The sequence below is a fragment of the Lagenorhynchus albirostris genome, chromosome 17 (genome assembly GCF_949774975.1).
Source record: "Lagenorhynchus albirostris chromosome 17, mLagAlb1.1, whole genome shotgun sequence".
NCBI classification, from domain to species: domain Eukaryota; kingdom Metazoa; phylum Chordata; class Mammalia; order Artiodactyla; family Delphinidae; genus Lagenorhynchus; species Lagenorhynchus albirostris.
Genome location: NC_083111.1, coordinates 15,130,402 through 15,145,797, shown reverse-complemented (window position 1 = coordinate 15,145,797; position 15,396 = coordinate 15,130,402). Strand labels below are relative to the sequence as shown.

At 42.2% G+C, this 15,396-nt stretch overlaps 1 protein-coding gene across 1 annotated transcript in view; it reads left to right on the top strand.

Moving 5' to 3' along the window:
• LACTB2 (lactamase beta 2) overlaps nt 1-15,396 on the top strand; it is a 30,748-nt gene continuing 15,352 nt past the window's right edge. The window contains exons 1-3 of the mRNA XM_060127603.1: nt 1-265; nt 6,404-6,567; nt 11,810-11,936. Of these exons, the coding sequence (XP_059983586.1) occupies nt 144-265; nt 6,404-6,567; nt 11,810-11,936 (413 nt within the window). The 5' untranslated portion in view covers nt 1-143. The remainder of the gene's footprint in view (nt 266-6,403; nt 6,568-11,809; nt 11,937-15,396) is intronic.

Below are 15,396 nucleotides of genomic sequence, written 5' to 3'. Positions count from 1 at the left end.
CCGAGCCACACCCCGCTCCGCACGCGCGGCGTCACGTGACAGCTGGCCCTCCACCCACCACCCACCCCCGCCAACGGCCTGGTTGCTTGTTCCGCGCTCCGGCGGCTCTTCTAGTTCAGCGCGGGCGAGCGGCAGAGGGGGAGATGGCAGCCGCCCTGCAGCGCGTGGAACGGCTGTCCAGTCGGGTGATTCGCGTCCTGGGCTGTAACCCGGGCCCCATGACCTTGCAGGGCACCAACACCTACCTGGTGGGGACGGGCCCCAGGTAAACGTTTCCCCCCCAACCTCGCATCCTACACACCGACCCGCGGGACGCACGGAGCTGGGGCTGCGATGGCTGCGATGGCTGCTCGCCGTGGGGGCTGTGCGCCCGCAGCCGGCACCACGGCGTCCCGCCCCAAGCGGGCGGGACCACCCCCAGATCACGACCACCCTGGGTGGTCAACTCTCTAGCTTACAGCTGGCTAATGAAAAAAACCACTTCGTGGTTTTGAGACCTAATTTACTTTGCATGATATTAAATGCCAGGATGAGCGTGTTTAAGCTGTTGAGAAACTAGAAATCGCCTGGAGTTAATCCAGGAAAGCGTTTACTTTCCACACCTGACTTTCACTGGTGTTTGGCCCGGAGTTTAACTTCGCTTCGCAAAAGCGATTCGTTGTGCTGAGGCCTTTTTCTTAACTCGGCAGCAGAGGGCAGGATTTTCTTGCTTCAAATTGCTCGAGTCTGTTGAAGAGCCCCCTAGCTCTTGGGAAAGAGAAGCTAACTTTGTTTTTGTTGCTGTTGTGTGGCCTTATGTAAATTACTCTGCGGAGGGAATAGCCTGTCTGTATTTCTAAGATTTTTCTCTTGTTCAGATGCATTCTATTTTAGTGGAATTATGCAGACATGGGAACATGTGATTTACTGCACAGTAAGTGCACTGAGCAATTTTTGTATGGTACTTAGTCTTTAGTATACTCTAGATAATAGAAAATGAAAATAAGATATAGTTCCGCTTGAGCCCAGAATTTAATTGTTCAGCCCGGACGTGTTACAATTAGTAAAATATAGTTGATTACGAAAAACGGTTTAATAAGTATAGTTTATTGGGCTTTCATTTGAAGTATCCACTGTATTTGCCTTTTTCCAGTAAATCACCATTTTAGAAGCAACAGGATGGAGGGTCTGGAAGTACTGCACATCAAGCAGAAAGCAACAAGTTGAGTCCAGGGTAAACAAGGCAGGGTCAGAGCTTTGAGCTGCTTCCGGAATCGAGGAGAACAGAAAATTAAGCAGCAAAAATACCTGATATCTGGCGTAGAGTCTGGGTTAGCTGAGACTCCCTCACCCTAGGAAGTACATAGATATGCTCTTCACTTTTCAGTGTGTCATCTTAAACGAACTCTAAAAGACAGTACCTAACATGCAAATTGCATGTAGTCAAAATTATCCTAGAAAGTCTCTCAGGAAAACACTATGTTGGAGATCGGTGTACTCTCTGTAAGTTCAACACAGCCTGCTTTTCTTCCAGCGGTGAAACAGGTGGCTGGTTCTGTTTGAAAACCAGATGAAGAAGTTGGCTTAGGTTTAGGGGCCGTGTTGTATGAAAAATCCATACTGTGTCTTTAAACACTAGAATCACACTCTGCGTGGCAAGGTGCTGGTGCTAAAAGACATGAGGAATCTGAAACTGATTGAGGGAAGAGCAGATTCATGGCCTTCCATCTTACACTGCTTAGACTTCTACCCACATAAGCTTAGGGAGTGGAATGGCCAGTGGAATCACTGATAGATGAGAGAGAGGTGATGGTGAACCCATGCAGTTGAACTAGAATACGTTGATGTACAGATGCTGCTGCTCTGCTGTATAAAGTAGATGTTAGGTGGCTAGGAATGAATATTAGTTGGGTCCAAGTAAGTGGTTCTGATAATGGTATCCATCTGTTCCACTAAGATCACAGGTGTCTCCTGTATCACTAAACCCAATGGCATTTTTCCATTCCCATCTTACTTGAACTTCAATATCTTTTAATGCTATTGACCACTCCCTCCTTGATTTGCTTAACACCGCATTCTCCTGGTTTCCTCTCACCTCTCTAGCTACTCTTATACAATTTCCTTTCTAGAATCATCCTCTTCACCAAGTATTTTAAGTGTATGAGCCCTTCACAAGGCAATCCTACTCTTTCTTCTGTTCCCATTGTTATGTTCTTTACCTAGGGGATCTTGTCTACTTCCTTGGCTTCACCTGTTTTATTCATTAGTAACTCCAAATTTATAGCTCCAGTATAGACAAATCCACGCTTCGTCGTCAGACTAGGATAGCCAACTGGTTTCTTAAATCTCTAGTTGGAGCCTCACAGCCACTTGAAACTCATTGTTTCCCACTGGTCTTCTTCTAGTCATCCAAATCTTGGTAAAGAGAACCATCCCCACATTTGATCAAGGCAAATACTTACGTACCCTCCTTGACATTTTTCTTTGCTTCCTGCATGCTCGTATCCAAGCCATTAAGAAGACCTCAGCATTTTCACTGCTGTCACCCAGTCCAAGCCAGTACAACTCTTGCTTACACTTTTAAAATAGGCTTCTCTGCATCTACTTTTGTCCCTGTTCAATCCATTCTCCCCCACGTAGCCAAAGGAGTATTGTGGGGTTCTTGTGTTTTGTGTTCTGGTCTCTTATCCTGCAGCAGGGTAGCCTAGCTTATTCACTGGCTAGTTTCAGGGTTCCAGTGGAGTGAGGGGAAGCGCTGAAAGACCTGGAGGCTGAGGCTTACGAATGGCAAGCCATCACTTTCATGTCACTCTGTTTTCAGTAGGAAAACCCAGTGTAAGTCCATACTCAAAGGATGCGGAAACAGACTGCCATCCTTGATGGGAGGAGCTTCCAAGTGACATTTCAAGGGACATTATTATACATAGGTGAAACGTGAAACTTTTTTCCTTGCCGTATGCTTAAAATGAGGTCTGTTTGTAAAGTAGTAATACAACTTGGTCTTGATTAAGTTGCCCTTTAATAAAACACCTCTGGTATTTTTTTAAAGTTTTGGGAGACATAATATTTCTTACAGACTCTTTTAAATGTTATTTGATAAAAAAGAAAACCTTCATTCATAGTAGAAACATTTCTAAGTGCCTACTGTGTCTCAGGCAATATACTAGGAGTCTCCTATGGACTTGGTAGAAAAAATACACACATAACAGTAGTTTTGCTTTCACTTGGCTTGGCGAATTGTAGATACCATAAATCAAATAGCCCCCAGGGAATTCCCTGGTGGTCCAGTGGTTAGGACTTCGTGCTCTCACTCCTGAGGGTCTGGGTTCAATCCCCGGTTGGGGAACTAAGATCCCACTAGCCTCAGTGTGGCCCAAAAAAAACCCAAAAAAACATATAGCCCCCAAAATGGATATATAATTTACCATTTAACGAGGCTGATGAAGAGTCAGTCTGGAGTTCTGGAACCGTATAATTAAAGATTTTAATCTAGTCACTGTGGAGAGGTTTCGTAAGGGTGTGGCAATTCAGTTGACATCAGAAGTCACAGAAGAGATGTGTCTGGCTGCATTTAAAACTTTGTGATTCACCAACATAACAGAGTTGGATTTTTTGGAAGATGGAAACTAGAAGGCCTTGTGATATTCTGATCTCTGACCTGTCATCACCCTGAGTCAAGCTTCTCTCCCATCCCGGCCACATGGGCTCTATCCACTTCGCCTCAGAGCTTTCATGGCTACTTTCCTCTCTGTCTCCCATTTATCCTTCTCTTCACCCAGCCAACCTCACTCATCCTTTAGAGCTCTGTTAAAATAACATTTCCTCAATAAAGCCTTCCCTGACGCCTTACACTGTGATAGGTTAATGTAGTACACTGCCTTAGCATTCCATTCTTGTCATGGCCCTTATGTCAATAATGAAATGATTTTTTGTGTGTAGGAAGAAGCTTAATGTATTTCCCCAACTCCACTCCCCACTAGCATATAAATTCAATGAAGGCTTATTTATTACTGTATCTCTGGCACCTAGCACAGAGCCTTGTACATAGTACAGTAAATATTTGCTGAATGAATGAGCATTCTCTTTTTCCCTTCATTTGCTCTGTTAGGATTCTATTACTGCTGGATAACTGCAGTTTTAACCAGTCTTCCTTCCTCTTTCTGATCAGCCCATAGATGCCAAATGAATTTCCCTAAAGCACTCAGACTTACTGTGATGCCTAGTACAGAGGTATTCAGTAAACATTTGAATGGACCAATAATAGCTAGGTCTTCCAAAGAGTATTTCCACATTCCTCCTCTGCCTAGAACCTCTAAAAGATGGAGTTTTAATCTTTACTATTAAAATTGTAAATACCTTGAGGGTGAGTATACTATTTCTTCTTAATAGGAAAAGGCAGTCTAGTGGACTAGTTGGGGTTAAGACACTGGGCTCTGATTATCAGGTCCCAGTACCTGGCTCATGGCTGTGGACAAGACAGTTGATTCGCTAAGCGTCAGATTCCTTATCTATACAGTGAGAGTTGTATCGTACCCACCTCAGACGGATGTTATGAGGATTCAGTGAAATTTAAGTGAAAATTCATACCTGAAGTACTTAAATTCTAGAACGAGGAAGGCACGTCTGCTATTACTTTACTCACTTTTTCCTCCCTTATAACATCCAGACAATACTGGGTTTATAGTAGGTGCTCAGAAAGTACTTAATGATTTTGTAAGGGGGACAGCAAATTGACAGAGACCATTTAATAGCTATCTCAGTGTTGATAGAAAATACCTAATTGAGGAAGTTGATGACACTAACTCCCGTTAGTTGAGGAATTTTTTTCTTCGTTCACGTAGCAGATTGTTACTGCATGCCAGGCCCTGTGCTCTGGTGAATAAATTGGTCACAGACCTGTACAGGTTCTTCTGCACTCTTCTCTTGTCCCCTGGATTAGCATAACTCACATTTGCAAAATGACATCCTAAGATAGGGTATTGTCTGGGCTGTGAAGGACACAGCCCACCTAGAGATGACAGTGTCTGATCCTCTGCACTAATTCTTCACAGACATCATTGATAGACTTGCTGTTTGTTAAGAAGGGAACAACCTTTTTTTTTCCAGTTTACAGCTGAGGTTGTACTTACGCCACATGAAGAATGATTCTAGGTGCTTCCCATGTAGTCCACTTCCTCCAGAGACCCACAGTGTGTCTTGAATGGACAAGTGACTGTGAAACCGAGTCCCCCTAAAGCCACGTTTCCTTACTGAGTTTATGACTAATCTCTCTATCCGAAACTTTAGTCCCTTTCTTGTCCCCTCTGCCCTCAGTCCTGTGCTACCTAAATATTCATCCACCAGAGTCAGATGACTAAAATTGCTGTAGTCAACGACATCGTTCATGTACTAAAATTGCTGTTACAGATGTCATCATTAACATACAAAGGTTGTTTCTCCAGGGCAAGATGGGTTTTTGTCTTGCAAGAAAGGCATGGCACATAGCAGATCATTCATAAACAGTTATTGATGAATTAATACACAAATAGAATGACTGAAACTTTGCATCAAGATGAATCATCTCTCCCCCAGCCTGAATTCGGGAGGGATTCCTGTGAAACAGCGTGAATTTAAGAAGTCAGTGAATTGGTTCTGGAGGAGGAAAATGTCACCCTGATTTCTTCCAGAAAACTTCAGAGAAAGACCATCATCCCATAAAATAGTGAGAAAGGGCAAACAAAGTAGAAGGTGGGTTCAGAACCACAAGCAGAAAAAGATAACTAATGAAGTGGTCTGAGTAGAGAAAGGAAGCAGCTCAGACACTCCCCGAAACTTCCCTGCTGCCTGCACTTTCACGTAAGGCAGCCCGTGTAAAACTTCGGGGATCGGTTTTGTGTATAGTGCAGAAGACTGGGTTTCCTTAGGGATACCATTGAATCAGATTCTTTCATATCTCCGAGATATTTGAGGATGTTGTAAAAGATCTCAAAGGCAGCGTGGATAAAAGCGCCTCTTCTGGCGCCAGAATACCTGGGTGCAAATGCTGCTTCTGCCCTATCTTTGCAGAGTAACCTTGGGCAAGTTACTTAATTTCTGGATATAATAATGAAATGCCTACTTCAAAACGGTGTTACGAGAAATACAATTGTTAAAATATGTCAGGTCCTTGGAACAGTGCCTTATTTCTTTTAAGTGCTATGTAAGTGTTGAATACCATTGCTATTATTCCTTGTTCAGACTCACATTTATAAGTTTTTTTCAGAGAACTTTCTGAAGGTGAGATGATTATAGTTAAGCTGAAATAACATGCAGCTGCTTTTCGAGCATGTTGGAAGCAAGGCAATTTGTGCAGTTTCTTAAATGTAATGTAAATTATCTGTGTGAGAAACATGCTGATACAAACTCTGTGTTCCGACTGTATGATTGTTTTCCGTTTAATTTTCAGGAGAATCCTCATTGACACTGGAGAACCAGCAATCCCAGAATATATCATCTGTTTAAAGCAGGCTCTGACAGAATTTAACACAGCCATCCAGGAAATCATAGTGACCCATTGGCACCGTGATCATACCGGAGGCATAGGAGATATTTGTAAAAACATCAATAATGGTAAACAGAAAACATTCATTAAGCTCATTGAAGAAAACTGTGTCTTCGGAATAATTTACTTCGGTTAACAGAGCTAAGTAAGCTAGTAAACCATTTACTAGCTTACTTACATATTTTACAGAAATTACTGTAACTTGAACACTATCCCTGGTTTTAACAGAGGAGGCAAGGAAAGGTCCTATTTTCTATTTCAGATCTCTTTGCCCTCTTATTTTTCCCCTTTGCCCAGTGATGAAGATCACTTTTAATTTAGTTTGCATGACAATTACTATTTCAGATTTAATAACTAACTACTGTTGAGCACTTACTGTGTGCCAGGCACTGTGCTGAACGTTTGGCCTGAGTACTGTGAGGTGGTATGTTCTTGTCCACATTCTAAATGTGACCTCACGTCTTCCATAACATAAGGCAATTACCACAGTAAACTGAAATACTGGGGAAAGATCATTGTACTGATAATTCTCTGTCTCTGAAACCTATTCAGTACTGACACCTTATCATCTCCCTTATTCCCTCATCCCACCGTCACACACATAGATTCATCCATACATACATACATTCATCCATTCGTTCATCCATCCATCCATCCATCCATCCATTCTTTCCTTTAGTGAATACTGGAGGCACTGCTAAATCCAGGTGCCGTTCTTGGCACACGGGACCTAGCAGTGAGCAAAACAAAGACCGCCTTCATGGAGCTTCGTTCTAGTTGGGAAGGTAAATGGTAAATGAATCTTAGGTCAGATGGTGACAGGTGCTATGAAGAAAAGTGAAGCTACATGAAGGCAAGGAGGGAGAGAGTAGAGCGGAGGAGGGTGGTAGCAGTGGTGTCTGGGGTGGAGGGAGAGGGGGTGAGCTGTACAGTGTCTGAGAGGAGGGCACACCCAGCAGAGGGCGTTGCCGGGGCAGAGACACTGGAGTGGGACTTTGTGTGTGTCCAAGGCACAGGAAAGACAAGGAGGTCAAGAACGTTCATTCACAAAAGGGATGCATGTAGACATTCGACTAGTATTTTTTAATGTTTGTAATTATCTTTTTTGGCCTTGAGACTATAATTGGGACACCAAGATATTCTCAGGCGCAGCTCCCAATATCACCAGGCGGCCCATTGTAAAGACCTGTCTCCCCTCAGTCTCTTACCCTCTAACCTCCTTTCTTCCAATCCGAAGGGACTGCCCTCCGTAGGAAGTCACTCTGTCTTAGTCTGACCTGTCCTCACCTTTCTTTCTCTTGTCCATCATTAAATTTTGTGCATTAAAAAACTATGCTGAGGATCCTTAATTAGCTTTGGGCAGCTCTTTTAGCATGCAGGTCAGCTTGAAAAATTGAAATGTTTATGACCCCCTTTCTCTCCTTCATAAATCAGCTTTATTGAGCTTGAATTTACATACATAAAATGTACCCATAAAATGTATAGTTTGGCAAACACCTATGTGACCACTCCAATCAAGATAAAGAACGCTCCCACTACCCCAAAGAGAGGTCCCCTCATGCCGCTCTGCCGTGATTCCCCCTCCAGCTCCAGCAACCACTCATCTGCTTTATAGCACCATAGATTAGTTTTGCCTGTGTTCTAAAGTTTTCTAGAATGGAAGGATACGACATCACTCTTTGGCTTCTTGCACATTAGCATCTTGTTTTTGAGATTCATCCATTTCATGCATCAGTAGTTTGTTCCTTTCTTATTGCCAAGTAGTAATCCATGGTAGGAATATACCACCATTTGTGTATCCATTCACCTGTTACTGGACATCTGACCCACTTTCTTTAAATTAAAAATTAAAATAGTTTGGGGTTCCCTACAAATAATGAATATTTATGTGATAGATTACCTATTATGTTGATTTAAAGAAAATCAAAAAGAAATTTGGCACTGCTTTATAGCCATGAAAACTTTAATACTTGTTTGAGAAGTGGCTTGTTGTGTTTCGTTCTGAACTTTATTGAAGCTAGACCAGCTACATGCAGACCTTGAGTTCCTCAGCACTGAAATTGTTCGGGTGTACCTTTCAGGATCTCTCCCCAAAAGTTCCATGTATTTCTTCATTCTCTAAATCTTTAATCACTAGCATTCTTGTTCCATTTTGCTTTATAATTTCTTTTTATTCCATATTTTAATAGTTTAAATTTTTTATAATTTTGTTTAACTATTAGTGTGGCAGAATTTTTCAAGTACTTCACAATGCTAACTTCCTGTGTTTTGTTTTGTTTTGTTTTTTGCGGTACACGGGCCTCTCACTGTTGTGGCCTCTCCCATTGCGGAGCACAGGCTCCGGACGCGCAGGCTCAGCGGCCATGGCTCACGGGCCCAGCCGCTCCGCGGCATGTGGGATCTTCCCGGACCGGGGCTTGAACCTGCGTCCCCTGCATCGGCAGGTGGACCCTCGACCACTGCGCCACGAGGGAAGCCCACTTTCTATGTTTTTACAGGCCACACCAAAATTATGAATGCCATTTATAAGATTTCTATGAATGCCATTTCTATGTAACTTCTATGGGAAGTTACAGTAACAAGTAATCTGCCTGCAAAAATTTAAAATGTGATCAGTGTGTGATTTGGGAACTCCTAGTGGCTTACAGGGAGCCAGAATTTTACCAGACATGAGAACTGTATAGCCCCAGGGTGCTCAAGTTTTTTGTTTTGCTTGGTTTGGGGTAAATCTTGTAAAATATATTTTGTTATCTAATTATTATTATTTTGCAGCTGAAGTTGGGCCTTTGCCATGTATTTAACATCCGAGTCCTAGGAGTCAAATGTTTGCTTCTTGCTATTCAATTAGAATGTTAGAAAGTATTATACATGAGCAATATCACATGTTTGTATCAGCTTAAATAATTAGCATTGGCAATGATATTATAATCCATAAACTTTAACAAATGACTGAGGGTTTCCTCCTGTTAAAATAATTACATGATAGAGACAGAAAGTAGATAAGTGGTTGCCAAGGGCTGGGTGAAGGAGAGAATAGGGAGTGAGTACCATTGGGTAAAGGGTTTCGGAATGTTCTAAAATTTTATAGTGGTTATGGTTGTACAATTCTTTGAATACGCTAAAAAAAAAACCAACAACAACAGGGAATTGTACATTTCAAAAGGGTGAATTTTATAGTACGCGAATTACATCTCAATAAGCTTTTATTTGAAATAATAATTACTATCATATGATTGATTTCAGCATGCCCTTCTCCATCTTGCCTGTGTAGATTGCTATTGTGAATAAGGTGTGTTTTCAATTGGCACATGATTTTAAAAACTGGCACGGAGTTATTTTATAGTGTGACATTTGTTTTGTAATTTTGAGGTAGTTGTGAGTTTTTTGGAAGGATCATCTGCCTCACAACTAGAGATGTAGTATCTCCACTTCTTTACTGAAAAACAAAAGTATGCAGATCACAAATAAAAACAAACAAAAACACCTTGCTGTCTCGCTCTAAATGGAAGACAGCCTTACTGTGTAACGTCAGCTCCCAGAATAGCATATTACTTTTTGCTTCAGCCTCTCAAGATACAAAGCAATGGAATTTGGCGCTGGAGAGGGAAGGTCTAGTTGCTGTTGTTTTATTTTTATTATTTTTGCGATATTTCTATCCTTTATCCTTCCTACTAGCCAGATTTCTATGCCTTGTCAGTTTCCCTTTGCATGTGTTTTTCTCCCTCCGCATTTCCACTGACACCACTGTAGCCCTAATGCTCATTACCTTCCAGCACGGTTATTGCAGTCACCCCGTCCTGGTCTTTCTGATCTCTCCCTCTCCAGTCTCCCCACCTACAGCTGCCATACTAATCCACCTATTAACACTATTTCAGTTTCTTACTAAAGAGTGTATGGTAGCCACATACTGTAAAGTTTAAATCCCCCTGTTCTCTGAAAGGCACTTTAAGGCCCTCCATGATCTGAGCTCGCCTTACTGTCCCACTCTTTCCAGCCAGGGTTTTGCTTTAGGCAAGTTGGTAGCATTGTTTGGCACACATGCCACGCTCATCCTCCTTTCTGTGCCTTTACTAACGCTGTTTCCCTTACCTACAGGTCTTTCTCTGAACCCTTTGCCATCTTTCTAATTGTTTCTCCTTTCTCTAAACACCTGCTGCTTTTATTAGCTGAATTGTCCATTTAGTATCCCTTAAGTGGGACTGAGTATAGTTCTCTAATTATTGCCTGTTTGTGTTTTATTTCCCCCAGCTATGACAGTTTTTAAGCATTTTGGTGTCATGGTCCTTGTATTCACTGTACATAGTATATTGGTTAGATGACTGCCATTCAGCTATTGGTTGGTTAAGTAATTGATTTTCTTTGTGTCAGTGAGGGTACTATGGGTTACATTTATTTTAATGGTTTCCTACCTTAGCCCCGGGTTTGGGACTTCCTTTCAGCTTTCACAGAAAGAACTTTCTACTATTATCCTTTTATTATTAAGTACTGCTGTGATGCCATAATCTCTTTTATTCTGTGTTAGGCACCTAGATAGGGAAAAGTTCCCAGTTTTGGTATTACTGCCTCTTCAACACCCATCTTTTTTTTTTTTTAATCTGTATTTTTTACTGGAGTCTAGTTGATTTACAATGTTGTATTAGTTTCAGGTGTACAGCAAAGTGATTCACTTATAGATATACGTGTATCTGTTCTTTTTCAGATTCTTTTCCTATATAGGTTATTACAGAGTATTGAGTAAAGTTCCCAGTGCTATACAGTATTCAACACCCATCTTGATCTCAAATCTAGCTGAGACTGTGAAGTGCTACTTCCAAATTTTTATATGAAAGAGGAGTGACGGGCTTCCCTGGTGGCGCAGTGGTTGGGAGTCCGCCTGCCTATGCAGGGGACACGGGTTCGTGCCCCGGTCCGGGAGGATCCCACATGCTGCGGAGCGGCTGGGCTCGTGAGCCATGGCTGCTGGGCCTGCGCGTCCGGAGCCTGTTGCTCTGCAATGGGAGAGGCCACGGCAGTGAGAGGCCCGCGTACCGGGGGGAAAAAAAAAAAAAAGAGGAGTGACTACAAAAAAACAAAGGCTTTTATGTAGACCTGGAAGGACATGAGAGAATAAAAAACTCTTTTGTTAAGGTGGAGGAAATAGTTACCATCCCAGAGATATGCTGCTACAATTCATCCCATTTTCTGTTGCCTCTTACCGTTAAGATTTTTTGCAGCCAATCTCAAGTGTTCGCCGTATGGAAGTTGATCTCTTAAAAGGCTAAATTATCATTTAAAGTGTGACTTAATATATTTTACGTGTTTTGTGACTAGACAGTACATACTGCATTAAAAAACTCCCACGGAATCCCGAGAGAAAAGAAACTGTAGGAGATGGAGAGCAGCAGTATGTTTATGTGAAAGATGGAGATGTGATTAAGACTGAAGGCGCCACGCTAAGGTACGTGAACGTCCTTGAGACAGGGAAGGCGGGGCTGGGGGGAGGGGTCTGTGTATATGTGTTGTAAAAAGACAAGACGTATTTGCTTATCTGAGTGAAAATACCTCAGCAGATCCAGAAGATCTGCTAACGTTGGTTTCTCCGGGAAGAGAAATTGGGTTGCTTGAGAAATGGGAAAAGAGAAGTTTTCACTCCATCTGCCTTTTTAAAATTATTTGTTTGAATTAGTTGATTACCTTCTTTTAATAAATAAAATTTAAATTAAAAAAAATAGATTAGCATTTCCTGCTAGGGTGATTTAGGGATTTCTACCCATCAGTTAAATTCAAGGTTCTCTCCTGCTCTCACTCCCAAAAGGTGACCCATCCCTAAAGTAAACACGTTGCCGGCCAGACCCATAATCGGCCAGACCCATAATCCCCCGTGACCTATCTGAGGGATTCAAAAGGGTGTTTCAAACTCGTCAACTTTGAAGCTGAACTAATTCTGGTTCTCTCTCCCCCACAATCTGTACTTGTGTTTTGACTTCAGAACATCTACTCTCTCCGTACTTAAGATTTTTTTTTCCTTCTAAGATAGAAGCTGACTCCTCTTCACCCGCGTACTCCCCTGCATCCCTCCCCGCCGCCCTCCCCATCTAATCAGGTTAGTTCTTAACCTCAGAAATATTTGGCAATGGCGCCTCTCTTTCTGCATGTCCACGACCACTTCTTCTTGCTCAGTCTTCCTGTCTGCAGGCTCCCCCCTTTCCAATCTGACCTTCATTCCCCGTCTCAGTTGAAACCTGGAACAGCCCTCACTGCACACAAGGTAATGTTTGTTCTCCTGACCGTGTCACAGTCTGGCCCCAGACTTCTCTGGTCTTCGCTCCCATCACTCCCCTCACAGGCATAGTTAGCAATGACGCTCTGTGCGGCCGTGCCTTTGCTCGTGCCTTCCCCTGTACTAGGCATTGCCCCTTCCCCGCAACTCGTCTCCCTGACAGACTCTTATCTGTTCATGTTTCAGACCTAATCCACATGTTACTTCAAGAACCCTTTCCAGGCATAATTCACTATTCCCTCCACTAACTTTCCTATAACCTTTATTATTTTGTATTGAATTGTATTGTAAGTTTTTTCGGTATGTAAATACCTGAAAAGGTAATCAACTCCTTAGCTTCACAATATTAGTTAATTCTAGTCGCTATGGTCAACCAACCCAGAAATGCATAATGGCTCAAACATGAAAGAAGTTTACTTCTCAGTCACATAAAGTCCAAAACGGGGTGCTGACTAGTGAGTGACCCTCCTGTAAGTGAGGTTTCAGGCTCCGTGCGTCTTGTGATTCCATTAACCTCACTCCTTGGCTTCCGAGGTCGCCATGCTCACCTCCATCAACCCAGCGGGTGGAGAAAGAGCATGAAAGGGATCTTACCTGGAAGGTTTTCACAGACCCGGCCATCTCTTGCATTGGCTATAAATTCAGTCATGCGCCACTCCTGACTGTGCAGAGACAGGGAAATAGAGCTTAACTTCGTGCCCAGGAAAAAGGGGGAATGGGTTTGATGACAAGCTAGCCACTCTGACACAGGCAGGTCCCAGATTCATCTTTAGATCCTCAGTCCCTGGCACTTAGGAGGTAATGGGTACTTATCCTACACATAGTAAATTTACTAGCTCCCAAGAGGTGAGTAAATGAACAGAAGAATGAGAAAGAGAAAATGAAGTCATGGGTATCCAGGCCACCTTTCAAACCAGCGTTCCCTTTTCTTCAGTATGCAGTGATTGACAGAATTTAATTTATAAACCAACTAATTTCTGGGAATGTTCTTTAAATGCTCTTGTTGAAAATATGATAGTATCTCGTATAATTTGCTCATGGTACCAAAGGAAAACAAACATCATATAGCTGCTACTTCAAAAAGTATTTGGTATTCTCGGACAATACAGAATTTCGCCCATCACACACCAGACCTAGTGAAAATGAAAGGGGTCGAGACAGTAGGTGGTTCCTTGAGTCTTCTGTCTCAAAGGCGTGGGTATCACAGTACTGGTTTATCGGTTATCACAGAATTATGGATATTAGATCTATACCTAATTGCAGATTAAGAATATTCAGTGCTTGGAAGTTACTGCCACCCATCTGCCATGAACAGGCCACATACTTTAAGCTTTTTATTAGAGTATTCAAACAGAAAAGCGTACCTATCATCCGTGTGCAACGGTGAGTTGTTACAAACTGAACAAACCCTATGAGCAGCACGGAGGTCAAGAAACAACAATATGGTGTAGATGCAGAGAACAGAGTAGTGGCTACCAGAGGGGAGGTGGGGGCGTGAAATGGGTAAAGGCGATCAACCGTACCGTGACGATGGAAAATAAATTGGTGGTGGGGAGCATATTGTAGGGTATATTGAAGTACAAATATAACGTTGTACACACGAAACATATGTAATGTTATAAATCAATGTTACCTCAATTAAAGAAAAAAAGATTTTTTTAACCTAAAAAAAATGTAGGAAACAGTATCAGTGCCCCAAAGCCTCCCACATCTTGCTTCCCGTCACCACCCCCCTCTCAGTGGAATACTGTCTCAGATTCATGGAGTGAATTGATGCCAAGGAGCTCCATATTATCTGAATTCTATTAAGTTTTGTTTTACTGCCTTCTGATTAAGATAAAGTATGAGAACCTATCTACTTTAAGATTTGGGAGGAAAACTAATACAGAGAATCAAAAAAGTAAACTCAGTTTTTTAAGAAGACTTTGTAAATATTTTCCCAGAATATGAATTCTTTTTTTTTTTTTTTTTTTTTTTTTTTTTGGCGGTACCCGGGCCTCTCACTGTTGTGGCCTCTCCCGTTGCGGAGCACAGGCTCCGGACGCGCAGGCTTAGCGGCCGTGGCTCACGGGCCCAGCCGCTCCACGGCATGTGGGTTCCCCCCGGACCGGGGCACGAACCCGCGTCCCCTGCATCGGCAGGCGGACTCTCAACCACTGCACCACCAGGGAAGCCCCAAAATATGAATTCTAATTACGCTAAAATCTGAATAAAATATTTAATTTACTGATGACCGTGGCTTCCAATTTCCATTTTTATCAAGTCAGTAAAACCCAATTATTTTAAATATTAACAAGAAGATTCATTGTTAAGCAAAAGTTCTATAAGAAGAAGGTTAAAATTTACTAAGTCTCCAAGTATTTGATGACCAGTTGATCTTTTCTGCTCGCCAGTTTTGAAAAAAAAAAAATACAACAGAGAGATAATATCCACCAAGAACCCTTTAGTAAATAGTAGAAAGTTAGCAAGGTTTTTCAGTAAGGATTTGATTCTGGATGTAACTTTCAGGAATTTTCTAGTGAACTAAGTTTAATTTCTCAGAGAAAAATCAGTCCAACAGCTTTTGTTGACTGCTCTACATTTTCTAAGACAGCCATCGTTACAAAGTCTGTCTGTCACAGAAGTGGCAGAACTAGAT